Source organism: Chrysochloris asiatica, unplaced genomic scaffold, assembly GCF_000296735.1.
Source record: "Chrysochloris asiatica unplaced genomic scaffold, ChrAsi1.0 scaffold00026, whole genome shotgun sequence".
Lineage (NCBI taxonomy): Eukaryota > Metazoa > Chordata > Mammalia > Afrosoricida > Chrysochloridae > Chrysochloris > Chrysochloris asiatica.
The window spans coordinates 1,705,557-1,732,036 of record NW_006408544.1 but is presented as its reverse complement, the minus strand read 5'-3'; the positions used below and the strand labels follow the sequence as shown (position 1 = coordinate 1,732,036).

General features: G+C 38.5%; 1 protein-coding gene across 1 annotated transcript in view; it reads right to left on the bottom strand.

Annotated features, from left to right (window-relative positions):
- CCDC30 (coiled-coil domain containing 30) overlaps window positions 1–26,480 on the bottom strand; it is a 110,380-nt gene that overhangs the window by 73,767 nt on the left and 10,133 nt on the right. The window contains exons 3-5 of the mRNA XM_006839829.1: window positions 21,417–21,586; window positions 10,213–10,456; window positions 3,405–3,584 (exon numbers count right to left, since the gene is read on the bottom strand). Coding sequence (XP_006839892.1) covers window positions 3,405–3,584; window positions 10,213–10,456; window positions 21,417–21,586 — 594 coding nt within the window. The remainder of the gene's footprint in view (window positions 1–3,404; window positions 3,585–10,212; window positions 10,457–21,416; window positions 21,587–26,480) is intronic.

Here is a 26,480-nt window from a genome sequence, read left to right as displayed (position 1 = left end):
GGAGTAGTAAACCATAAGATTGTCAGATTCACAATGGCCAATACCAGTTCATTTCAACTCACTAATGCCTAGGATATCAGTCTTTATGGGTTCCAGTTCATTTTTACAACTTCCAGTTTCCTAGATTCATACTTCATACATTCCATGTTCTGATTATAAATGGAGGTTTGCAGCTGTTTCTCATTCTGAATCGTGCTCCATCAGCAAATGGAGGTCCCAAAATCTTTATTCCATTCATGTCACAATGGTGAACTCTACTTTTAAGAGGTAGCTCTTCCCCAGTCATAGTTTGAGTGCCTTCAAACCTGATGGGCTCATCTTCTGGTGCTATGTCTGACAATGTTCTGCTGTAGTTCATAATGTTTTCATCTTCCAGCAATACATCTGACAATATCTTACTAGTATTCATAAGGTTTTCAGTAGCAAAACATTCAGAAGTAGTCTTTCTCTCCTTCTTCTAGTTTGTCTTAGTCTGGACGCTCCTCTGAAACTGTCCACAATGGATAGCTCTGTTTTACACACTGTTGGTGTATAAAATACTGGTGGCATAGCTTCCAGCATCACAGCAACATCAAAGCCACCACAGTATGACAAACTGACAGATGAGTGGCAGAATCTATTCTTAGTGGACCCCTATCAATAAACTCAGATTGATTCAATTTCATGTTCCTTGTGCCATTATTCCACACCTCATTAGTCATTCCCACACATATTCTCCAGGCTTCTGTTTGTACATATTAGAAAAACCAAGCAGTTCTTTTGGTGTGTATTGTACCTCTCTCTCCCTCTGCAGTGATTCCATGAAATTTAGAAGCTCTATGTCCCTGGCTTCCTAATGATCTGACCATATGTCTCCATCCCAAATGTAGGATCCCATTTCTGCTCAATCAGTGCCCTTGTGTTCCATTAAAAATTGGGAATTTAGCTGGCGTTGTAATTTAGTCACTCTTACAATAAGACTCTGGGTTTGGTTTTAGGCAATACCAGCTCTGCTACTATAAGAAATAAGGCTTTCTTTCAAGATATAAGTGGAAACTTTGAGGTCTTCTATGTGATGCTTGGGCTGTGACTCTTTAGCTCTGAGCTCATCTTCTCCCTTTACCACTTGGTCTGTTGTAGTTAAAGGACCAACCAACCAGCTTCTCTATAGTTATCATCCTGACAAAATATCAGAAAAGTATCAAACACACAATCATCCAGAGCTCTGCTTTTCTCCAATACGTGATATATTGATGGCGATATTTTATGCACTAATATTGTCATTATGCACTAATATTGTCACTTCACACCATGGGTCAAATGGCCCAAGATCCACAAGTCAGATGACAGGCAGGTAGGTTGGGCAGGTAAGACGGCAGTCTCCTGATGACTCCCAGGATCAATAAACAATAGAGCAATCCACTGGCTCAAGTCCAAAGAAATGTAGGTCAATGAACCAGATGCAGAATCCAGACCCAGCAAAAAGCATATAGCTTAGCCCCAAAGTCCAATACATTGGAAGCAGACCACACTCCTGAGAAAATGTCCTTTTGTTTGTTGTCTTCCTGGTGTGGTGCTGTGGGTTAATGCGATAGACTGCAACGTTGTTTGAACTGCAAGGTCAGGGGCTCAAGTTCACCAGGTGCTCCTTGGAAACCCTATACAGGGTCACTATGGGTTGGAACCGACTTGAGGGCACTTAACAGCAACAAAAACAGCAGATCTCATAACAGAGTTGATGACATTATACTAGCTCTCATTATGGAGGGTGATACCATCTTCACTGTCACCCACTGAGAGTCCTGGTCCAATCAAGTTGATAGAAAACCTTAACAATCACACATGGCTTGGGTCAGGGTGCACCTTAGTCTTCAAAGCGACATCTTTGTTCTTTAACACTTTAAAGAGGTCTTTTGTAGCAGATTTGCCTAATGCAATACATCATTTGATTTCTTGACTGCTGCTTCCATGAACATAGATTGTGGATCCAAGCAAAATGAAGTCTTTGACAACTTTAACTTTTCTCCATTTATCACGATGTTTATTGGTCCAGCTGTGAGGATTTTTCTTTTCTTTACATTGAGGTACAACCCATACTGAAGGCTGTAGTTTTACTTATCTTCATGAGTAAGTACCTTAAGACCTCTCGGCTTCCAGCAAGCAAGGTTGTATCATTGGCTTATCAAAGGTTGTACCATCTGCATATCGCAGTTTTTTAATGAGTCTTCCTTCAATCCTGATGTTGCATTCTTTTTTTATCTAATCCAGCTTCACAGATTATTTGCTCAACATATAGACTGATTAAGTCTGGTGAAAGGATACAACCCTGGCACACATCTTTCCTGATTTTAAACCAGTCAGTATCCCCTTGTTCTGTTTGAATGACTACATTTTGGTCTATGTATAGGTTTCTCATGAACACACAACAACAACAACAAAATAACATGCAAATTGGGGGTATAAAATCTGCCCCAAAGGACTGAGACACTTGTGTATAAAAGTGGCCATCTCACAGAGATTGAGGGGGAACATCATTATCATTAAGAAGAGGAGCTTTTGGACCTGGGATTCCTGCACCAAGAACGTCCTAGATCAGGAGACAGAGAAAGCTATAACACTGTTATAACCAGTGTAAGATGGACAGAAACAGAGGCAACAGAATCAGGAGACTAGCTTGAGAAAGCACTGGGGGCTTCCTGATGTGAGGCAACTACAGTAAATTTGCTGACCCACAGAGTGAGAGCGACCTGAGTGTCTTCAGGAAGGAGTCTTGCTGATGGAGTGGGGTGCCTCTTGGCACTTGTTGGCAAAGCTAAAAGAACTATAATACTTGTCCAGTAGAGCAGAGGCCAAGAGGAGACCTGTCTTAAGGGGGCTGAGAGTAGGTGTACCCTGAGGTTAAGAGTGGGCAGAGAGGAAGTCTTCCTAAGGGGGTCAAGAGAAGGTCTGTCCTGAGGGGGCATGCGAAGACCAGAGGGGGAGAGAGAGAGAGAGAGAGAGAATGCAAGCTGTCCTACACTAAACTAAGGAAGAGGGAAGGATGTGCTCTTCAACTTGAAGGAGCCTTCCAGCCCTTACCAATGTGCTTCCTGACACTGACCTTGCTCTTGTTACTTCCAAGTTAATCCTGATCCCATGTTACTTTCCTAATAAATTATGTAACTGAGTATTGTCTGTAAATTCTGTGTGGCTGTCACAATGCATTACTGAATCCAGCAGAGAAGTAGAGTGCCGTGGGAAGGGGTGGCTGGGGTCAGAATTGGTAAAAGTTGGGAAGTGGAGGTAGGGCTGACCTTCACCTCATAGGAATCAGCTTTGGACTGATCCTCATGGGAATTCTCATTCTCCCTGAAGTTAGATGAGTTCTACCACTACTACGACCACATTGCAGATCCTTCAATAAAGAATGTGTCCACTAGAATTACCTTAATGCTTTCTTCTTGAAGTAAACCATTATGCTGCTTTAAGTCCAAGTTCTTTCCTCGTTCATATCGAAGCTCCTTTTCAGCTGAGTTGCACAGATTTTGGAGTCGGTGCAAATTCTGACGAAGCTGTTGTAGTTCTTCTTGTGGTTGATATTTTAGTTTTACTCCAGATGACGAATACTAAAACAAACATATTTTAAAAGAGAAATTTGAAGGAATGTTGGTAAAAAAAAATGGGCTCAAATGATCAAAGCCAGAATTGTCAGAATGTGATTATTCACATAAAAATTTTTGGTTCACTTTAGTTTACTTATAACAAATCATGCTTTATGCTTATAGCTAGTTGGTACATGTTCATATAATTTGATTCCTGTTGTATTAGAGTGAAATTATTAGGAAAATTATTTGAAACAAAGGTAGTTGATTATAGACAATCACATTAAAAAAAATTCTTCCCATATTAATGAAGGGGAACAGAAGTATAGATAGTTTTAGAGTAAAACATGTTTTCAATGGCGCGTTCAAAGAGTCAATGTGTAAAGAAGTGGAGCTATTATGATGGTGTGGATGTGCATGTGTGTTAACAAAAGGAAAGAGAAGATTCAGCAAGAGAACTTAAGTTCCTGGCCTTTGTCATCACACTCCTTTTGCACCTGACAATTCTTCTCAACAACAACACACCATCCCATCAGGTTTCTAGTGCAACAAAATTACCTTAACCAAAGGAGTAGTAATTTAGATTTTTTACAAACAGTTAGGCACACACAGTTGTGTTGAATAGATAAAGAAGTCATTGGAAAGTGCCTTTTTCAATGAAATACGTAACACAGTCGTAAAGTTTCATTAGTCCTGGTCCAGTGTGCTTCCTGTCCATGGATTTCTGATAAACCTGTAAGTTCTATCTTATTCTAGTTCTGTCTTCTGTCCCTGAAGCCACAGAGAGCTTCTCAAGGCCTGTTAGCCTGTTAGCCCTTCAATTCCTATCCTGGTTTAATCAGAAAGTCCATTCAAATCCAATTTGCTTGGCTAAGAGCGACAAGTCTCTAAGATTCCTGCAGAAATTTCTTTAATAGAATTGTAATTATTAAGAGCTCTAGTTCTGGAAGTAGACACATCTAGTTTTTGATCCTGACAGGGACCATTTACTAGTTGGGTGATCTTAGCATAGTTACTTAGTCTCTTTACATATCAATTTCCTCATCTCAAAATAGGGACAATAACTGTTGGGTGAAGTAGAGCAACCGGTCCAAGATCACCCAACTAATAAATGGTCCCTGTCAGGATCAAAATTAGAGTAGGTAATTGTGGTGCCTTGAATTTTCTTCATATGGTTTTTCTATCAAGCTTTCTTAATTCCAAAGTCATTGGGTGAGACATGCAAATAAGAAATACAGGACTCTCAGGCTGGATTGGTTAGTTTTGTACTCCAACTAGGTTTAAAAGGAGCCATCTCTGAAGTAGAGACAGAAGATCCCAGGACTGTCAATAAGAAAGAGCATGAGTGACACATGAGATCCATACCTAGAGAAACAGCAACTACAGGCAGCAGAGGTGACAGTAGAGGTGACAGCAGAGGCGGTGTCATAGAGGGGCAGAGCAGCGTCTAGTTCTATTGACTGAGTAAAGCTGAGTGTCTAAGGTAGGAGACTGGCTCAATTGAAGAAGGTGCCCTTTGGGCCTTCACAGACAGGCTAACCTTTGTAACACGTACTTGAGTAGGGCAGAGGCCAAAGGACCACATGGCTGAGAGACTGAAAATAAGAGTGAGGTATGCCTGCAGAATGGCAGACCAGAGGCATTCCTGACTGGAGACCTGCTGCGTCCTGAGTTAGTTTTGATCCTGAATTGTACCCTGTTCACTTCCCCAATAAACCCCATAATCATGAGTAGTGTTAGGAATTCTGTATGACCACTGCAATGGATTATCTAACCTAGATGTGAAGCAGAGTGTGCTGTGGGAGGAACAGTTGGTGTCAGACTAGGATAAAGAAGGTTGTAAGGTGGAAGCATGTCTGACCTCTACTTTACCGGAATTGGCCTTGGGCTGATTTTGAGTTTGATTCTCTATTTCCCTTGTGAAATCAATGGATGTCCTCACGTGGTTTTTGCAGCAATGCATGCAGGCATTTAGCACAATGTTGTGTTGTTGTTAAATGCTGTCGAGTCGGTTCTGACCCATAGCGACCCTGTATAGGATTTCCTAGGAGTGGCTGGTGAGCTTGAACCACCGACCTTGGGGTTCAAACCAACTTTGCAGTCCAGCGCATTAACAGTGCCACATCAGGACTCTCTATTGGCTGACCCATAATAACTCCACAACATTACTCATTAATGCTTCTGCTACCTAATTTTCCTTTAGCTACTTTCTTCTTCCATCTAAAAATAAGGATTTCCTGAAGCCTAGAACTCCTTGACCTACCACTTTACTTAACCTCACGTGGCAATGTTTAACAATTAATTAACAATCAGCCTCTTATATAGCTATTTGACACACCAAAGCAGAGACATACAGAAGCAGCACCTTATTTGTACGAATGGAAAAAGGCACAGAATATTTTAGCCTTTTGTGAAGAAGGGAAAAGCCAGAATAGTAGTTCTTCCTGCCAACAATTTTAGTCAAGTCACATTGCCAAAGTAGGATTGTAAATTATTTCTCCAAAAAGCAAGCGTCATCGAAACTACCAGCCCGTCAGACTAGGGGCCCAAGGTAAATTTCCCCACCAAGTAAATTACTCCCCTGCTAGAATGCTATTATAAAGGCTTGAGAACTTATTCAGGCTACTGGTGGTGGTTATGTGCTGTGGAGTTGGTTCTGACTCATCGCATAGGGTTTCTGTGGCTGTAAATCATTACAGGAGCAGAAAGCCTCAGATTTCTTCCACCCTTCAGGCTACTGGTGGTGGTGATGTGCTGTGGAGTCAGTTGTGACTCATAGCAACCCTGTATAGAGTTTCCAAGGCTGTAAATTTTTATGGGAGCATAAAGCCTCATCTTACTCCTGCGGAACAGCTGGTAGTTTCGAACTGCTGACATTAAGGTTCTCAGCCTGATTTGTAACCGCTACACTACCAGAGCACCTTAGGACTTCATAATAGTAATCTTTAAACATGAGCCAAATTCATACACTGATCCCAATGACAAGACTGTAGAATTAAAGTTACAGACTACTGGCTTCAATAGTGAATGTGAATGTAATGTTGTTGTTGTTGTTAAGTGCCGTCAAGTTGTTTTTCGACCCATAGCGACCCTGTACAGGGTTTCCGAGGCTGTAAATCTTTACAGGAGCAGAATGCCTCATCTTTCTCCCACGGAGCGCCTGGTAGTTTCGAACTGCTGGCCTTAAGGTCCGCAGTCCGATTCGTAACCACTACGCTACCAGAGCTCCTTAATAGGTTATCAAAATCTGGTGTTGTTACATATGTGAAACGTGACACTAAGTCAGTTAATTGTATTGACACCGTATTCATCAAACATCCTTTAGATGTTGAAATGTCCTTGTTAGCTCTCTAGAGGACAAAAAGGCAGTATTCCTATAAATATGTCCATGTGGCATTTATAATGAATTATTACAGAAGAATAACTAATTGGCATTTTGATTTTATTCAATAGTTTTATAAGTTTGATCAATGTGAGTTTATCGCTAAGACATCAATCTATTCTAAGTGGGCTTATACATAAAGTTTTGAGTCAGCAAATCTAAGGGTCAAACCCTGGACAAATTCACCAAGATAATCTATGACACCCCATAGGGCTTTGGGATCCAGCATTCCTTAGGAAATCAGCTTGATGTGAGGCATGTAGCTGCTTAATTTTGAATTTTTCAGTAAAATGATGCAAGGTCAAGCTGTGGAGTAGAGCAACCTAGACTTCATCAGTGTGTCATTCTGGTCAAATTAACTTTCTAAAGCCTCAGTTTCCTCAATTGTGAAGTGGCAGTAAATTATTCTTGTTTTATTGGATTGTATAATACGTAACAACAACGACAATGACAGAAAACCTCATTGTCATCTATTTGATCCTGACTCATAGCAACCTGGTTGTTGTTAGGTGCCTTCAAGTTGGTTCTGACTCATAGTGACCCTAGCTATGTTCTTGTTAAGTGCCATCAAGCTGGTTCCGATTCATAGCTACTCTGTATAGGGTTTACGAGGAGCGGCTGGTGAGTATGAACCGCCAACCTTACAGTTCAAACTGACCTTGCTGTCTGGTGCTTATCCTACAGCACCACACCAGGATATAGTGACCCTATAGTTACTGTTGTTGTTGTTAAGTGCTGTCGAGTCGGTTTCAACTCATAACGACCCTGTATAGGGTTTCTGAGGAGCGGCTGGTGGATTTGAACTACTAACCTGCAGTTCAAATTGACATTGCAGTTGAGTGCTTATCCTGTAGTACCACAGCAGCACTCTAGTGACCCTATGGTGGTGGTTGTGTGCTGTAGAGTGCCTATTGTTGTTGCTGTAAAGTGCCTTTGAGTCAGTTCTGACTCATAGTGACCCTATATAGTGTTTCTTAGGAGGAGATGGTGAGTTTGAACTGCTGATCTTATGGTCGAGTGTTTATTCTACAGTGCCACACCAGGACTCCTAGAGCACAGTAAATAGTAAGGTTAGGAAGAATCATTAAGCTAGGTTTCAGTCCTACAAAATTCAGATAATGTGGTTTACAACTTGTTTCATGAATATTGGGAAAGAAATATCTAGAATTCAGCTCTTCTGAAACTTCACCTGGACTATTGGTGAACAGCAGAAATTCATCTTCCAAAGGTCACCAGCAGCTATGAAAGATGTCATGAAAAATACATAGGAGCAACAGAGCTCCCAAAACTTACTCACAAAAGAGGCTCTCATGGTTCTTTTCCTAAGTATTGACCATTTATAAACAATCTTAATCATTTTGCATTGAGTCTGAGGCTGTTTAAATTTTCACATTTTGAGATTAAGAAGACATTGTACATCTGGATAGCAGCAGGTACTAGAAATTATAATTTGACAGCAAGAGTAAAGACCAAAAACTCACACAGCACAGCACAACACACACAAGGTTTGAAGAGCAGAGTAACCTCTAGCCACCAATGTGGTCAAAGAGCCTTGCAAATAGGAGGGGGTTCTGAAATTTTCCCTGCATAGTGTATTACAGAAAAAATTCTGTACTTGCCTCCTTGATTTCTTAAAGGATTAAATGAAATCATGTGTGTGACAGTGTTTTGGGAAATGTCAGGCTCAAAATACAATTTTTTTTCCTCTGAAATCTTTTTGATTGCTGTTTTGTTGATTGCTGTGTTTGTCTTAACAAATTATAATTAACCAATTAATATTGGTTAAGAAATGAATGGCATCAATTTAAGCTTCTTTCAATCATTCAGGGTCATGATTCTGGAAAACAATGATTGAACGTTGCTAGAATTATGTGAAACCGTAAGACATTATATAGTATACAGCACTATCTGCCCTTCCCCAAAATGACTATTAACACTCGGTTTCCCCTTAGAATTTTTATTTAATTATTTTTCCATTTCTTTTCTTGGGGTTGCCAATCATTCAAATATTAATCCTTTAATAAAAATTAATAAATTAGGGTTTTACTTTTTGTACTTTAACTTTCACACTCTAAAAGTACAATGATTATTTTAAACTCTTAAGCCCAGATTCTTAAAATCTTTATGGTTTAGTGTTCAGCCTCTGCCTAACTTCTCTAAACAGGTTCAATGTCCAATAAAGGCACTGTCTTAGAAATGTTTATAACCTCTTTTTGGCTATATAATGTCTTATTCACCTTTGTTTTTTGAACCAATTAAGTTACTCTCTTTTCTTTCAAATGTGTATTTGAATCGCCTTCCAGGTATCTATTTTCCTTGTCTATTATGACTTGCCAAATTTCTGAACCGTGTACTGAATCTCTTCTCAAATATATATATATATATATATATATTTTTTTTTTTTTAATAAATGTTTTATTGTGAATTGTGTGATAGTCTACATGGGAGAACATTAGTTTTACATTCATTCTATCATCAGATATATTTTTGACTCTTGTTATTGGTACTTGTCGTTTTACAAACGTATGCTTGAATCACTTTCAAATGCAAATCATCAGCCTTCTGAAGTGTGACTATTTATGAGTACAGAGGCATTCCTTCTCTGTGGATCTCAAGATAATCTCTGGAGAGAAGTATGCATCAAGATCTTGGAATGTATAAAAGAGAACCTATGAAATTGAGGTAGAAAGACTGAAGAGTGGCTGGTAGGCAATCCCTTCATTTTCCTGCAGGCAGATCTCTAATAAAAGCAATGTTTTTGTTGGTAAGTGCCATCGAGTCGGTTCCAAACCATAACGACTCTCTATAGGGTTTCCGAGGAGTGGCTGGTAAGTTTGAACTGCCAACCTTGCAGTTCAAACCAACTTTGCAGTCCAGTGTATTAACCCACAGTGCCACAATAGCCATATTTAAAACAATTTCAAGTCCGTGGTCTTTCCTCCAGTAAAACAAAGTACTTTGTACATCTAAGCTATATACCAGGAATGGAAAAATTGGCACATATGCTGTATTCCCACGTGCCCATGACAGACACTGACAATCATAACATTGTCCTTTGCTGAGCCTAGATGGAGTCTAAAAACACTTTATAATAAAGTGTCAATTGATGAGCTTAGCTCAGATTTTAGTTACTATTTTATTACTTTTCAGGTCATACTTACAGTATTCAATAAATAATACATTAATGGTAATATAAAGATTATGCTTATATCCACAACTGATTGGATGAAATGGATCCAGGTGGAGCTCATGCAGAGGTACAGTACCTACCTGGGCGCTAAGGTCATCTGAACTATCCCCAGAGCTCTGAGACTGGAACAGGCTCTCATTCATACGGCTCAGCGCTTCTCTAAGCCTCACAACTTCCTCAGGTTCTATGGGGAACTGCTGTTCTTCATCTCTCATATCTTGGTTCTGTTGTGAGTATTCTTCCTTCTGCCCTTTTCCTGGAATAGTGCCCTCCTTTACTGACTCCTCTGGAATTTCCTTCTGCTTATTTTCTCCTAATTTGGGACTTGGTACAAATACAACAGTAAAAAAACAAAACAAAAAACAACAACTATCAAAATGTTCATTCTAGTAGCAGGTTTGGAGAAAAAAAAAGTTACAAGTCAAGAATGTATTGTGCATGAGATTTTCAATTTGAGTTCAATAGCAGAGCAGTTATTCTTATAAGCACACTTTTAAAACATGAATGAATCATCAAGGTTAAGAAGGAGAGGCCAAGTGCAAGTCTTGTTGGTGGAGACACCGAATTCACTTTAATGGTGGTAGAACGATTTGGAAAAAGAAAGGGACTAGGGTTGTATAACATCAAAAGTATAATCAGTGTCACTGAATTGTGCATGTATAAACTATTAAACTGGTGAATATTTTGTGTGTATATCTGTACAATAATAAAAAAAATGAATGAGTCATATTTTTTACTTTCACTCAGAAATATGACCTCTCACAGATTTTGTCTACATATAACTGACAAAGTTTAAGTGATTTTTAAACTTTTTCAACCTTTAATTTAGCAGCTATAGCTTCAGAAGAAAAGAAAATCTATCAGTAAGCACCAGGAATTTTGGTAGGCACTAGGGCTACTGTGGAGTCCTGGTGTGGCACTGTAGGATAACCACAGGTCGGAGGTTCAAATTCACTAGCCGCTCCTCAGAAACCCTATGCAGGGTCTATATGAGTCAGAAATGACTTGAAAGCACTTAACAACAACAACAAGGCTACTGTGGCACTCTGGTGATGCTGTAGGATAAACACTGGAATGTTAACCATAAGGTTGGCAGTTCAAACCCACCAGCCACTCTGCAGGAGAAAGATGAGGCTTTCTGCTTTGATAATGATTTACAGCCTTGGAAACCCATTCCAGGGTTGCTATGAGTCTGAATGGACTAGATGGCAGTGCGTTTTGAGTTGAGTGGGTTACTACAAGAACCCCTGGTGGTCTAGTGAGTAAGTGTTTGGCTGCTAAGTGCAAGGTCAGGGTCAGAAGTCACCAGCTACTAGATGGAAAAGCCTGGGTGATCTGGTCTCATAGAGATGACAGTTTAGGAAACCCTAAGAGGCAGTTCTGCTCTGGCCTACAGGGTCACCATGAAATGAAATTGATCTGAGGGTATACAACAACAAATACAATAGGGTTATTACAACAGGACACAATCCCTGCCCTAAGGAATTTAAATCTGTCTTGAAGAAGAACAGCCAGAATGCTCATCAGAGGCAAGGATGGATCTCTTGTTCTTTAGACAGGTTGTCAGGAGGGATCAGTCCCTGCAGAAGGATATCAGGCTTGGTAAAGTGCAGGGTCAAGTTGCAACGGCACAGTGGTGACAACAATGGGCTCCAACCTACCAACTGGAAGGATGGTGCAGGATGGGCAGTGTTTCATTCTGGTGTGCATTGGGTCACTATGAGTTGGAACTGGCTTGATGTCACCTAACAACAAGTTCAGAGTCTAGTGGAAAATAAAGATAAGTAAACAAGTGATTAGATTAAACAGTTGCTGTTAAGTGCTGTTGTGTCAGTCTGACTCATAACAACCCGGTATAGGGTTTCCAAAGAGTGGCTGGTGGATTTGAACTGCTAACCTTGCTAGGACTTCTAGATTAAACTAGTGGTAAGCAATTTGAGGCCTGACTGATGGGTAGGCATAAGCTACGTAAACGTATAGTGTGTGTATGTGGATGTATGCTGAGTCAGGGCTCTGGTAGAGAGGTGAACAGGAAAAAAGAAAGGTATAAGCACTGGACTGTGAACCACAGGTTGGTGGTTTGAGCTCACCAGCTACTTCATGGAAAAAAGATGAGGCTTTCTGCTCCCCACTAAGATTTAAAACCTAGGAAACCTGATTGTTGTAGTTGTTGGTGCCATAGAGTCAGTGCTGACTCAAACTGGCCCTGTGCACAACAGAACATTGGAGATTACATGATAGAATTTTGCAAGACCAACGACTTATTCAATTGCAAATACCTAGTTTTAACAACATAAATGGCAATTACATACATGAACGTCACCAGATAGAACACATAGGAATCAAATTGACTACATCTGTGGGAAAAGATGATAGAAAACCTCTCAATATTCAAAACATAGTCAGGGGCTGACTGTGGAACAGACCATCAATTGCTCACATTCAGCAAGTTTAGGCTGAAGTGGAAGAAAATTAAAACAAGTCCACAAGAGCCAAAACATGTCCTTGAGTTTAATCCCACTTGAATTTAGGAACCATCTCAAGAACAGATTTGATGCATTAGACACTAATAATGAAGGCCACAGGAGTTGTGGATGATATCAAGCACATCATGTTAAGAAAGCAAAAAGTCATTGAAAAGATAGGAAAGAAGGAAAAGACCCAAATGGACGTCAGAAGAGCATCTGAAATTGTTATTGACAACTTCAATCTTATCTCTATTTATTAAGAGGATGAAGTCTTTGACAACTTCAATCTTATCTCTTGATCAATGGAGAGTACACTGAAGTTGTCAAAGACTTCCTTTTGCTTGGATACACAATCAATGCTCATTCATGGAAGCAGTAGTCAAGAAGTCAAATCACACATTGCATTGGGGAAATCTTCTGCAAGAACCTCTTTAAAGTGTTAAAGAGTAAAGATGTCACTTTGAGGACTAAGATGGGCCCAACCCAAGCCATTGTATTTTCCATTCCCTCATATGCATGTGGAAGCTGAACAGTGACTAGGGAAGACTGGAGAAGAAAAGATGCATTTGGATTATGATGCTGGTAAAGAATACTTAAAGTACATGGACTGCCAGAAGAACAAATCTGTTTTGGCTGAATTAATCCATCTCTCATACTTTGGACCTGCTGTCAGGAAGGACCAGCCTCTGGAGAAAGACATTATGCTTGGTAAAGTGGATGGTCAGCAAAAAAAAGAGGAAGACTCCAGTAAGGTGGACTGACACAGTGGCAGCAACAATGGACATAACATAGCAATTGTGAGGATGGTGCAGGACCAGGCAGTACATGAGTCGGAACTGACTCAGTGGCACCCAACAACAACAACAACAACAACAAACTAAAAATTCAATAACTTTCAAAACCATATTATTTAAAATACTGAAAAAATGAAGACAAGGAAGTGGCTAAGGAAATAAGATAAATTAAATTGAAAGTGATAAAAACTATCCATCAACGTCCAAAAATACTTACCAAATTAAGTAGAATGATAGTGCCCAAAACAGTATATATGAAGGGGTTTCAAAAAAGTTTGTGGAGAAATGGAATTGAAAGGCAATGGAATTTTTTCATGAACTTTTGAAGCCCCTTCATACATATGCACACATATTATATGAAAATGTACATACATAAAAAAAAAACTAAACAGAATAAGGAGAAACATTGTAGACTTTTTTTTCCTTTAAAAATTTCTCTAACACTGTATGAAAAAAGAATAATTTTATATTTTTAACTCAGCAGTGTATTAAGATAATATATTCAAATGATACAAAACAGTATGTGATGAAGAACAAAATGCCTTTAAGATAACATGCGTTAACTTACTGTAATAGTCAGTAAGAGGGAGGCTGACAAAAAAAGGATGGAGGCAGGGGAAGGCACTGGGAGTAGTTCTCAGTAGGCTTCAGTTGATAGGGAAAGCATACGTAACATCCTATCCCAGTCTTTTTCTAGGCAGTCTTGAACATAAGCAAAGATTCAAGACATAACAGTCTTGAACATGTACTAGACGAAAAGTGGCTGCAACAAAGTAGAAGCAGAGAGTTCTAGTCCTGTATTTTCTACCGACTATTTATGTAGCCTTTGACAAAGCATAATCTTTCAAAGTCTCAGTCTCTTCATTTGTAAGGGAGCCTTGATTTACCAATAAAATTGTTAGAATCTTATGAGGTAAAATGTGAAAGCATTTTTGAAAACCTACAAGGTATTATTAAAATGATCTGAAATCTAATATAAGAGAAGAATAGGGGTATCTTTCAATACAATTCTGTTCCCAAAAAGGAAGGAAAATTTAAAAATTCATTCACTCACTCATCAAATATTTCCTGGATACTATTGTAGTGGGTTATGTGTTGATCTGCTAACCACAAGGTCAGCAGTTCGAATCCACCAGCTGCTCCACAGGAGAAAGATGAGGCTTTCTCCTCCCATAAAGATTTACAGCTTTGGGAAACCCTATACAGGATCACTATGAGTAGAAACGGACTCAATAGTATACCATCATCATCAATTATATGTCAAGCACTGCATTACATGCTAAGGGTTCAAGGGTGACAAGTCAGCCAAGGTCCATGGTCTCACAGAGTATACATCTAGATGAAGAATGGGAGGAATAAATAACAAAAGAGTAAACAATACAATTACCAATTGTGTTAAGTCACAAACAAACTGATCTGTTAGAGAATATTTGGAGAGCAGGAGTTAGTATCTCTCTCGACATGCTGGCTAGGTTTTGCTTCTCTGAGAAGATGAGATGGAATTAACCACAATAGAAGCTGGGGAGGAAATTGGAAAGTAGACAAAGGCCAAGCCATGGAGAGCTTCATAGGTCATGGTAAGGGTTTTATTTTCAGTGCAATAAGAAACCATTGAGAGGTTTTAAGAGAGGGAGTACTATTCAATTTGCATTTTGGAAAGACTACTCTGATTGCTCTATAGAGAACGGGTTGGGAGGGAGGTACGGGAGCAAGGAAGTTAACTAAGAAGATATAGCTAGAAATAAACAGATTCAAAATTAAAATTTTGATGGTAGAACTAAAAAGATATGTTGATGGATTACATGTGAAGAGAATCAGGTGATCCCTAGATTTTGATTTGTGATCATCTGTGTGAATAGGCTATTTACTGAATGGGTTAGATTGGGGAAGGTACAGTTTGAAGGAAGAGAAAAACTCCATAGGTAGTCTGTGGACTGGATAAAAATTCACTGACAATTTCAACTGGAAGTTCAAGTCAACTTAAAGATTTATCATACAATTCCTGGTAAAGGTAGTAAGGATGCAATGAGCTGGTGAATGAGAGTGTACTAGAAGAAATAAAGGTCATTAAGGCATTAAGGTCAAGTAAAACTATGAGTTGTTTTGGCCCAAGTTTCCTAATAAACCAAGCTCTGGGGATCTGTTCGGTCTGGACTAAACTTTGGGTTCAGTTTCAAGTATACAGTTGTTGTTGTAGGTGCTATTGTGTTGGTATTGACTCATAGTGACCTTATGCACAGCAGAACGAAGCACTGCCCGATCCTGGGCCAATCTCACTACTGTTGCCATGCTTGAGTCCATCGATGCTGTCACTTGGCCAATCCAACTGGTTGGGGATCTTCCTCTTTTTCTCTGACTCCATTGGAGAGAGAGAAATTCCATTAATTCAAAATACTTTTTTGAATACCTACTATGTGTCAGCCATTGATCCAGACACTAAATATGTAGTTCAGAAAAAGATAGACTAGGCTTCATTCTTCCTCCTATTTCATTCCCTATATTAGGCATATAGAGACACTGAGTCCTAAACCATTTTCCAGCACCATAAAGCCCACTTTCCCAGAAACTGAGCTAGAACCCAAGGATTCCAGCACCATTTTATCCTTGAGATATTTATGACAATATATCTTTTCTAAAATAGGTAAAGTGGTAATTTCTCCTGACTCAGAGTTAGGAGACCTGGGTCCTCATCCCAGTTATGCTGATAATTTGCTATACATTTGACTTTGGTCTTTGTCTAAGAGACCTCACCTGTAAAAAGAATAGACTTTCTAATTATCAGTGGTTTTCAAACTTATAACTATGGATACTTTCTTGAAGTAATATACACAGAGCAATATATATATATATATATATATAATGGAAATGGGAGGGGGGCTCACATTCCCACTGATCCGTCTTTTCTCATCTCCCAAGGTAATTTCTGAGTTCACTCTACAGAATTCCTGAAGTTTTCGAGAGTAGAAGTTTTAAAACTACTGGGTTAGAAGATTCCTACAGGACTCTCCTATTCTAAGAACACATTACTTTATAAGTAAAGCAACAGTAAAACAAGAAATAGCTCATTACCTTAAAGGAGCTTACAATCTAGTGGAAGAGATATACTACAAGAATCAATCAATTTTGCTTATTGACCCATTTCTATGTGCATATTACCATGCCAGTTGTGTTGAACCACCTTCAACTTTTGGCTCATAGTTTACTGGCTGGCATCATTCTGGAAGATTTCAAGATCCATATAGATCACCCACCAATAATTTGCATTATACTTCCTTGGGCATCTCATTTTGTTTCCAAGTCCCTCCTCATCTTTCCCAATTTCAATTCTAGTTCTAAAGCGCAACTGTTCATATCTTGTATTATTTTATCATCTACAACTGCTTCACTTCTGGAGTAATAATTATATAAAATTAGCTATAGAGGGTAGCTATGAGTTGAAACAGACTCAATGACACTTAACAACAACAATCCTAATCCAGCTTTATCTTGTTTTTTTACATAATTTGCTCTCAGTGCAATCATAAGTACATTGTCTTTTTCTTTTCTTCTCTCTCTCCATAAATTTCCTTTACTTGCTTCTTATCCAATGTAGAATCTAGGGATCATTATTTTAATCACTGTCTAAACAAATAAATGTTCAATTCTCTTGCTTCATTGTCTTTCCACTGCACTTATGTGACAAAACTTCAACCCTGGATAAACCTAATGGTCTTCTTATGCCTATATTAAAATTGACAAATGTTGCTAAAGAAAATCACATATTTTCAAAGATGGATGCCATATAAATTAGAGGTCTCCAGTCCTAATTGGAAGGAACTTTAATACTTCCTGCCCTTTCCAGCTGGACTATATGAAGAAGAACGTGGTGTCAAGATTAAAGGAAGGCTAATTATCAACCAGTAATATGCAGCTGACACCACCTTGCTTGCTTTAAGAAGACTTAAAGCACTTGCTGATGAAGATCAAAGAATATAGCCTTCAGTATGGATTACAGTTTAATGTAAAGAAAACAAAAATTCTCACAACTGAACCAATAAACAACATCATGATAAATGGAGAAAAGATTGAAGTTGTCAAGGATTTTCTTTTACTTGAACCCACAATCAGTGCTCATGGAAGCAACAGTTAAGAAATCAAATGATGAATTACATTTGACAAGTCTGCTGCACAAGACCTCTTTAAAGTATTAAAGAGCAAGATGTCAGTTTGAGGACTAAAGTAAGCCTGATTTAAGCCATGATATTTTCAATCCTCATATCCATGTGAAAGTTGGACAACGAATAAAGAAGACTGCAGAAGAATTGACGCATTTTTGAATTATGGTGTTGACAAAGAATACTGATAGTACCATGAACTTCCAGAAGAACAAAAAAAATCTGGTTGGAAGAAGTACAGCCCGAATACTCCTTAGAACTGAGTATGGTGAGGTTTCATCTCATGTAATTTTGGCATGTTATTAAGTGGGACCATCCTGTGGAAGAGGACTTCATGCTTGCTGAAAAAGAGGAAGACCTCCAATGAGACGGATTGGCATAGTGGCTGTAATAATGGGCTCAAACATAACTACAATGAGGAGAATGGTGCAGGACCAGGAAGTGTTTCGTTCTTTTGTAAACAGCGTTGCCTTGAGTCAGAACTGACTTGATGGCATGTAACAACAAGCTCTTCCCAGTTGTCTTTCTGTCTGTTCTCCAGTGATTATTTCAAATCTTCTCCACTCTTTTAAAAGCTTGGATACTTCCATTTCCTCTCTCACTTTCAGCAAATAACTTTATTCATATTTCATAGAGGACACAGAAATTATTGAACAAGTCCTTGATATCCTCTCAACTTAAACACTCAAGTGAATCCCTATCCTTCCTCCCTTTGTTCCTCCTGTTACAATAGACAAGATGGTTTACCTCTTGGCTACGTCTATTCTTTCTGCTGGTACCCTGAATCCTTATCCTATAAATTTTGGAACTCTTTTCCATCACCATTTAGAGTTTAAACCAGAAAATAAACTTTCTTTTCCTTGCAGATTTTCTTCTTCATTCATAATGCAATCTTTTGGGAAGTATTATTTACACTTACCATTTTCACTTTCTCATCTCCCACTCACTTCTCAGTTCCTTCCCATTTCCAATCCCATGGAGTAGGAACCAGAAGGCAATCTGTTTTCTGTCTTTTATTAGAACTGTTGATGTTGTTGTGAAATGTTGAGTCGGTTCTGACTCACAGTGACCCTGTATAGGGTTTCCAAGGAGCAGTTGGTTGGTTAGAACCGCTGACCAATGTTTATCCTACAGTGCCACACCAGGAGTCCTAATTGGAATTACTCTTATCAAAATTGCCAACCACCTCCATATTACTAAATTTAGTATTTTTAATTCCTTATTTTACTTGGCTTTTTGGCAGTACTTAATACTTAATACTTCACAGATTTTTCTTCTACTTCTCCAGCTACTGTTTCTTGGCACTTTTGTGGAGTATTTTTTTTTTTTTTATCACTTATACAGCGGTACTTTTGTCAAGCAATATACAGGACCATCTGATCCATTCACATAACTTTAGCTACCCTGTATTTTTTGATGACTTCCAAATTTATTTTCAGTCCAGGCTTCTCTCCTGAGTTTCAAATCTATACATCCAACTATTGGTTGAAAATCTCTACTTGGCTATTTCAAAGACACTTCAAAGTCAGTGTGCCAAGAGCTGAACTCATCTCTGTCTCCCTCAAAAGCAGTGTTCCACAACTTAGTGAATGGCACCATCAAACTAGAAACTTAACAGTCATCCTTAACTTCTTCCCATACCTTAGCCCCTGCCTGCCATACCCTTCTTCTTCAGTTGTTATACTCATCAAACTGTAAATCCTGTTGATTTTACTTCTACTCAGTTTCATCTACTTATCTTCATTCCCACAAACACTATCATCTCTCACTTAGATTATTTTAACTTCCTCCTAACTGGACTCACTGGAGTTCTGGTGTGGCACTGTGGGTTAATGTGCTGGACTGCAAAGTCGGTTTGAACTACAAGATCGGTGGTTAAAGTTCACCAGCCACTCCTTGGAAACCCTATACAGGGTCGCTATGAGTTGGAAGTGACTTGACGGCACTTAACAACAACAACTGGAATCACTGCCTTCATTCTTGTACCAACAACCATTTTTTTTAATACAGAAGGCAGTGGGGCTTTTCTAAAGCAAAATTATCTCTTCCATGCCACTAAACCTGCAGTAGTTTCCCATTGCCCAAATTCTGTAACATAGGCATTCGTATTCTTTATTAATCTGGACCTACAATAAGTGGGCATAGAAATGGACATAATATAATCAGGATGTATGAAGTGGGCATAGAAATAAGCAAGCAGGAAAAGACTATGAAGGGAGGAGAGGGGGAACCAGACAACAGCTACATAGACTTCTCATAGTCTCAGCAACTGGCAGCAGTTTGGACCAAGTCATGGAAACTTGTGGCATTAAAAGAGCTCTTTCTAAGCAAGCCCAGTTTCTTTCTCATGGCAAGGTTATCCACCCCCAGATAAATCAAGGTCACAGTCTTACTCCCTGTGATAAATATCCCTGCCAATCGCTCCAACTTGGGTGATGTTTTTCAGTTTTGATCATTAATATTAATTACTTCTCTGGAGAGCTCTCAGATTGGCAATTTTCATCTCCATTGCTACTTAATCAATCCAGGTCACGGTGTCTTCATCTGGGGCTCATATATGGATTCAACGGTCCTTTCTTTGCAATCTTTCTCATTTAGCGCTAATAAAGCAATCTCCCATCAAAACCCTGTAACACACTATATCAGTGCTCCAAAACTAGATTTTATTTCTCCCACAGTAAACCTAAAGACTGTGACCTAGCTTCTTGGCCCTCTGCTCTTATGAACACTGTGAACCACTTTCTAAATATGTCCTTTAGAAAACTTCAAAGAGTTTGAGAAAATACTATTGTCTTTCATTTCCCACAAACTTGTTGAAGCCCCTCTTGTATATTTTATGATTGTGAATCTTAGAGTTAATAATGGTCACTCTAAACTGAGATGCAACTTTAAAGAAGGCATAAAACCCAAACTGGCAAAAAAAAAAAAATGTTCTTCTCTCTTAGAATATTTAATTATATTTGACCATATTTTCCCAGTTCACTAATGAGTATATTTTTCAGTAGAGTGTTGTTGTTGTTGTTAAGTGCCATCGAGTTGGTTCTGACTCATAGCTACCCTGGATAGGGTTTCCAAGGAGTGGCTGGTGGGTTTGAACTGCTGACCTTGCAGTTAGCAATCCAGTGCTTATCATAAACATCTACTATTTCCTTTAGGTTAGCTAGTTCTAGGCTTTTTCCCAGACAAAAATTTGATTATAATTAATTTTTCTATCTTTCTGTAAAAGATACTTTTGATGAAAAAGTAGAAATAATGACTGTAGTTAGAGAACAAGCATAACCAAAGATAGAGGGAGAGAGAAAAAGAAAGAGCGAGATTCTTAAAACTTCATTATAAGACACAATATTAAATAAAAGCAAAAACAGACTTCTCTACAGAATATGGTCTTAATTGTGTAAATGTATATATAAAAGTATGTGCATGGAAAAAAGCCAGGGGTGGGGGGTGTTAACTTCACTGAGTGGTGGAATTACAGATATTACAATCTCTTTAGGAAGAATAGGCTGATGGTCAACATTAAAAAAAAATCAGCCAATGAAAACCCCATGAATCACAATGATCTGATCCTGGTGTGCACAGTGACTACCCCCTATGAGTGGGGGACTGATTCAACAATGGCTGAAAACAACAACAACAAGATAATTTTCCATACTTTTCAAATTTTCTATTAAAGGCATATGTTTATTTTAAAAGAAGGACGAAGGTTTTAAAACGTAATGGCTTATCAAAAGAAAAACTCTTTGGGTAACACTTATAACTAATTTTTCCTCTACAGTCATTTGGAAATGAAAGCCAGATTCTTAAAATGATCAAGGTGAATGAAATGCCCTCCAGATAATTAATGCGATATGGAATTTTCTCCGTTTACCAGAGCTTCTCTCTCTCTTCCTTTGGGCTTTGAATCTCTACTTCCAAGATTGGTACTTTAGGCACAAGATCCTTACAGATATTTTCACTTGTAATTATATTAGCAGCTGCCGCTTTCCCCCCTACAGTAAAATGATTTAATTGTTCAAATTCTTGTGAAAGCTTCAAGACCTGTAGAGTTAAATGAAAAAACAAATATTCTATTTTTCATAGCTCTAATGTATAGTTGTGAAAAAATATTGATTCTATTAAATGCTTAAATAATTATTAGAAATGCTCTAATATAAATTCACATCCTAATTAAAGTCTTCCGATTTAACTTAATACTTGGCAATTGTTATGTAACCTAATATTTATATCCTTGACATAAAGGTGGTAGGGTTTTTGTTTTCAAAAAGTATTTTTGGTCTCTAGGGTTACTTTCTCAGCTGTTCAGGGTTTTGTTCTATTTTCACAAGCAAAAAGATGTGATCCATAAAGTTTTATAATTTACCACACATTTTTTTCTCGTTTTGAACATAGATTCATAAAAACAATAAATTGCTATGAGGAACATTAGACAGGATATTAGATAACTATTACAGAGAACACAATGCTTCATATCTGACTCTACTTTAACTTATAAAAGGTCCCAGACTATTATGGTTGTTCTCAAACTTTAGTGTATATAATGTATTGCCTGGGTTATTTATTAAAAATGCAGTCTCAAGCCTCTTCCTCCTCCCACTCAAGATCAGAATCAAGGTCATGTAGTGAGAATGCAGTTGTTGAATCATGGTGGTGGTGGTGGTGATGTGCCATGGAGTCTGTTCTGACTCATAGCCACCCTGAATAGAGTTTCCAAGGCTGTAAATCTTTATGGGAGCAGAAAGCCTCCTCTTTCTTCTGGGGAGCAGCTGGTGATTTGAAATGCTAATACACCTTAAATTCCTAGCCCAGGATATTCTGATGCTAATGGATGCTTTGAGAATCCCTACTGTGCTGTGTGATTTGACTTTGTTGCTTTTGGCCATCTCTGAAGACTTCCTGTCTTCAAAAGTTACTCTTCACAGCCTGAAGCCCATTTTGAGTCTCTCTGAAAGATGCAAAGTTTCTATAGTAATTATGTTGGATTCTTGGAACACAAAGGATTTAATTCTAAATAACAATTTAAGTTTACTTAAAGCGATCCCTTCATTTGATTTCCTATTATCTGAAAGGAAAACGCAGTATGTGAAATGAACTATAATCTCATAATAGTTGAGGCAGTAACTGGAGAAAGTCTGTCATTACCTGGACCTTGGGAGATGGGAAGACATGGATGGGTGAGGGAGAGAGTACAGCACATTTTAAGCATAAGGAGCAATATGATCAAATACACTGATATGGAAATTGTTAAGTGCCATAAGCACAAGTTATCTGTGGAGAAGTGAGGAGGCTGCTATTAACTGTGGTGGTTGTTATGTGCCGTGGAGTCGTTTCCGACTCATAGTGACCCCCGTATAGGGTTTCTGAGGCTGTAAATCTTTACAGGAGCAGAAAGCCTCATCTTTCTCCTGCAGAACAGATGGTAGTTTTAAACTGCTGACCTTGAGGTTCGCAGCCTGATTCATAACCACTACGCTACCAGAGCTCCTTGCTCTAACTTTTAAAAGAAGCTAAAAATGAGGAAATGAAGAAACAGTCAAGAGTGATGAGATAAGGGCCTTGAGAGAAAAAATTTTCCTAGTGAGTCTGCATTTTTTTTTTTAAGTAGGAAAAAAAATAATTTACAATATTAGTCACTTGTTTCTATGGGAATTATAACAATTTTAATAATTCAGAACTTGATGTTATAGCAATCTGAGAACTGCTAAAGTTTTCTGAAGAGGATTGTGACATTACTTAGCATTTCCAAGGCATTTGGGATTCTTATATGACAAAGTTGGTATATGTATTTTAAGTGGATAGGAATTTTTACTCTTTGAAATGAAGAAAGCTAAATCCACAGACTCTACTATGACACAGCTGTTGCGGAACAAGATGGCACTTTTACCTAGTGACACAAATGAGTCTAATAATCAGTCATGTTTAAGCACCATCAATACAAGAGGGTTTCAGAGAGTTCATAGAAAAGGGAATTAAGAGATAATGAAACATTTCCACAAACTTTTTGAAGCCCCTTGTTATTTAGCAAATTGTTTTACATTCTGACAGTGGGCTTAGGATAGAGATTCATTGCTGATGGCAACCTTGGGGCTGAACTTTGGCTAAAAATCACCACGTGACTTAGGCAATAATCAAATATCCCTGGGTCTTAGTGTTCTTATTTGTAAATTGAGAAATTTGGCTTATATGATTATATCCTTTTCAAATCTAAATCCTGACTATTTAGCTAGATATTGTGACTCAATACTTAGACACATAGTTACTGCCTGTTATAAAACAGGCTTCAGCAAATACACAAGAAACAAATTATTTAGCTACTCTTAAAAAAAGAAACCCTGAAAACATAATGATTACGAGCCGGGCTGCTAACAGCAAGGTAAACAGTTCCAATCTACCAGTCACTCCTCGGAGAAAGATGAGACGTTCTGCGCATGTAAAGATTTATATCCTCGGAAAACCAATACAGGGTCCTGTAAGTCAGAACCAATTTGAAAGCACACAACTACCACCACTCTTCAAAAGGCTACCTTCAAGTCTAAAGCACTCTATGTTCTGAAGAAAAATCAGAATATAATAAAAGAAACAAAGATTCAAAACAGAAACCCAAAGTTAAAATTAATGAGTAAAAATGTAAAGGGAAACAGAATACATATAGTTTCAAAGTATGTCCCTCCAAGATATTTATTAATTATAAAAGGAAAAATCATAACTACAGTAGCACAGTTGGGCTGCTAACCTCAAGGTTAGCAGTTTGAAACTACCAGCTGTTCCACAGGAGAAAGAGGTTTTCTGCGCTCATAAAGATTTATAGCTTTGGAAACACTACAAAGGGTCCCTATGAGTCAGAACTGACTCCCCGGCACATAACCACCGCCACCACCACACACACACATACATAGGGTTTCTGAGGCTGTAAATCTTTACGAAAGCAGAAAGCCTCATCTTTCTCCATTGGAACGGCTGGTAGTTTCAGAGTGTTGTCCATGAGGTTAGCAGCTCAACTCATAACCACTATGCTATCATAGCTCCATATGTATAGATGGTGTGTGCTGTGGAGTCATTTCTGATGCGTAGTGACCTTGTGAGTTTCCTGGGCTGTAAATCTTTACGGGCGCAGAAACCCTCATCTTTCTCCTAAGAACTAACTGGTAGATTTTAACTGCTAACCTTACAGTTAACAGCATAACTCATAACATACTATGCTACCAGGGCTCCTTGTATATATACTACCTCAGTCAATTTATTAAAATTCTTGCTGGTCTTAGGGGCTGTCTAGTTTGATTCCAACACACAGCGACCTTATGGACAATAGAAAGAAACATTATCTGGTTCGACACTATCCTAATAATCATTGTTAAGCTTGAGTCCATTGCTACTGTCACTGTGCCAATCCATCTCATTGAGGGTCTTCCTCTTTTTTGCTGACTCACCATTTTACCAAGCATGTTGTCCTCCTCCAGGGACTGGTCCCTCCTGACAATATATCATAAATATGAGAGTTTGGCCATCCTGGCTTCCAAGGAGCATTCTGGTTGTATTTCTTCCAACACTGATTTGTTTGTTCTTCTAGCAGTCCATGGTATTTTTGATATTCTTCTCCAACCCTATAACTCAGATATATCAATTCTTCTGTGGTCTTTATTCATTATCCAACTTTCACATGAGGCTATTGAAAATGCCATGGTTTGGATTAGGTACCCTTTAGTCCTCAAATTGACATCTTTGCTCTTGAACATTTTAAAGAGGTCTTGTGCAGCAGATTTGCCTAAAGCAATACATCATTTGATTTCTTGACTGCTACTTCCATAAGTGTTGATGGTTCATCAGAGCAAAATTAAGTCTTTGACAACTTCAATCTTTTCTCCATTTATATAAATGTTGTTTATTGGTCCAGTGGTGAGGATTTTTTTTTTTCTTTGCACTGAGGTGTAACCCATACCGAAGGCTGTGATCTTTGATCTTCATCAGTAAGTATTTTAAGTCCTCTTCACTTTCAGCAAGCAAGGTTGTATCATTTACATATTCCAGGTTATTAATAAGTCTTACTCTCATCCTGATGACAGATTCTTCTTCATATAATACAGCTTCTCAGATTATTTGCTTAACATACATATTGTATAAGTATGGTGAAAGAATATAACCCTGACACACACTTTTTCTGATTTTAAACCATTCAGTGTCCCCTTGTTCTACTCAAACAATTGTCTCTTGGTCAATGTACAGGTTTCTCATGAGCACAGTTAAGTGTTCTGGAGTACTCATTCTCCACAATGTGGTTCACAGTTTGTCATGATCCACACAGTTGAAAGTCTTTGTATAACTGACCTAACCCCTGGGGGGCTAGGGATAAGAGTGAAGCAGTCAGTAGATCTGAAGGACAGGGAGGTTGTGTGAACTCCCAAACTTGCAGCTAGTACCCATTTGACATAGCTTGGATGGCTAGTTGACCAGAACTGGAACCAAGGTAGATAAAGATATTTGATACTGAGAACAAGTGAAAATTGCAACAATTTTATGAACTATGAATGCATTGACTCAAAAATCCAACTGGAATGCAAGTATTCTTCATATTAAGGAACAACCTTGTTTCTTTAGTATACTGGGTTGGTTTGTTATTGTTGTTAGGTGCCATTGAGTTGGTACTGACTCATAGAAACCTATGCACAGCAGAATGAAACACTGCCTGGTGCTGGGCCAACCTCACAATTATTGCCACACTTGAGCCCATTGATGCTGCCACTTTGCAAATCCATCTTGCTGGGGGTCTCCCTCTTTTTCTCTGACCCTTCACCTTACCAACCATGATATCCTTCTCCAGTGACTGGTCCTTCCTGACAATGTCCAAAGTATAAGAGATGAAGTTTGGCCACCCTGGCCTCCAAGAATCAAGCACTCTGGCTGCACTTCTTACAATACAGATCTGTTTGTTCTTTTGGCA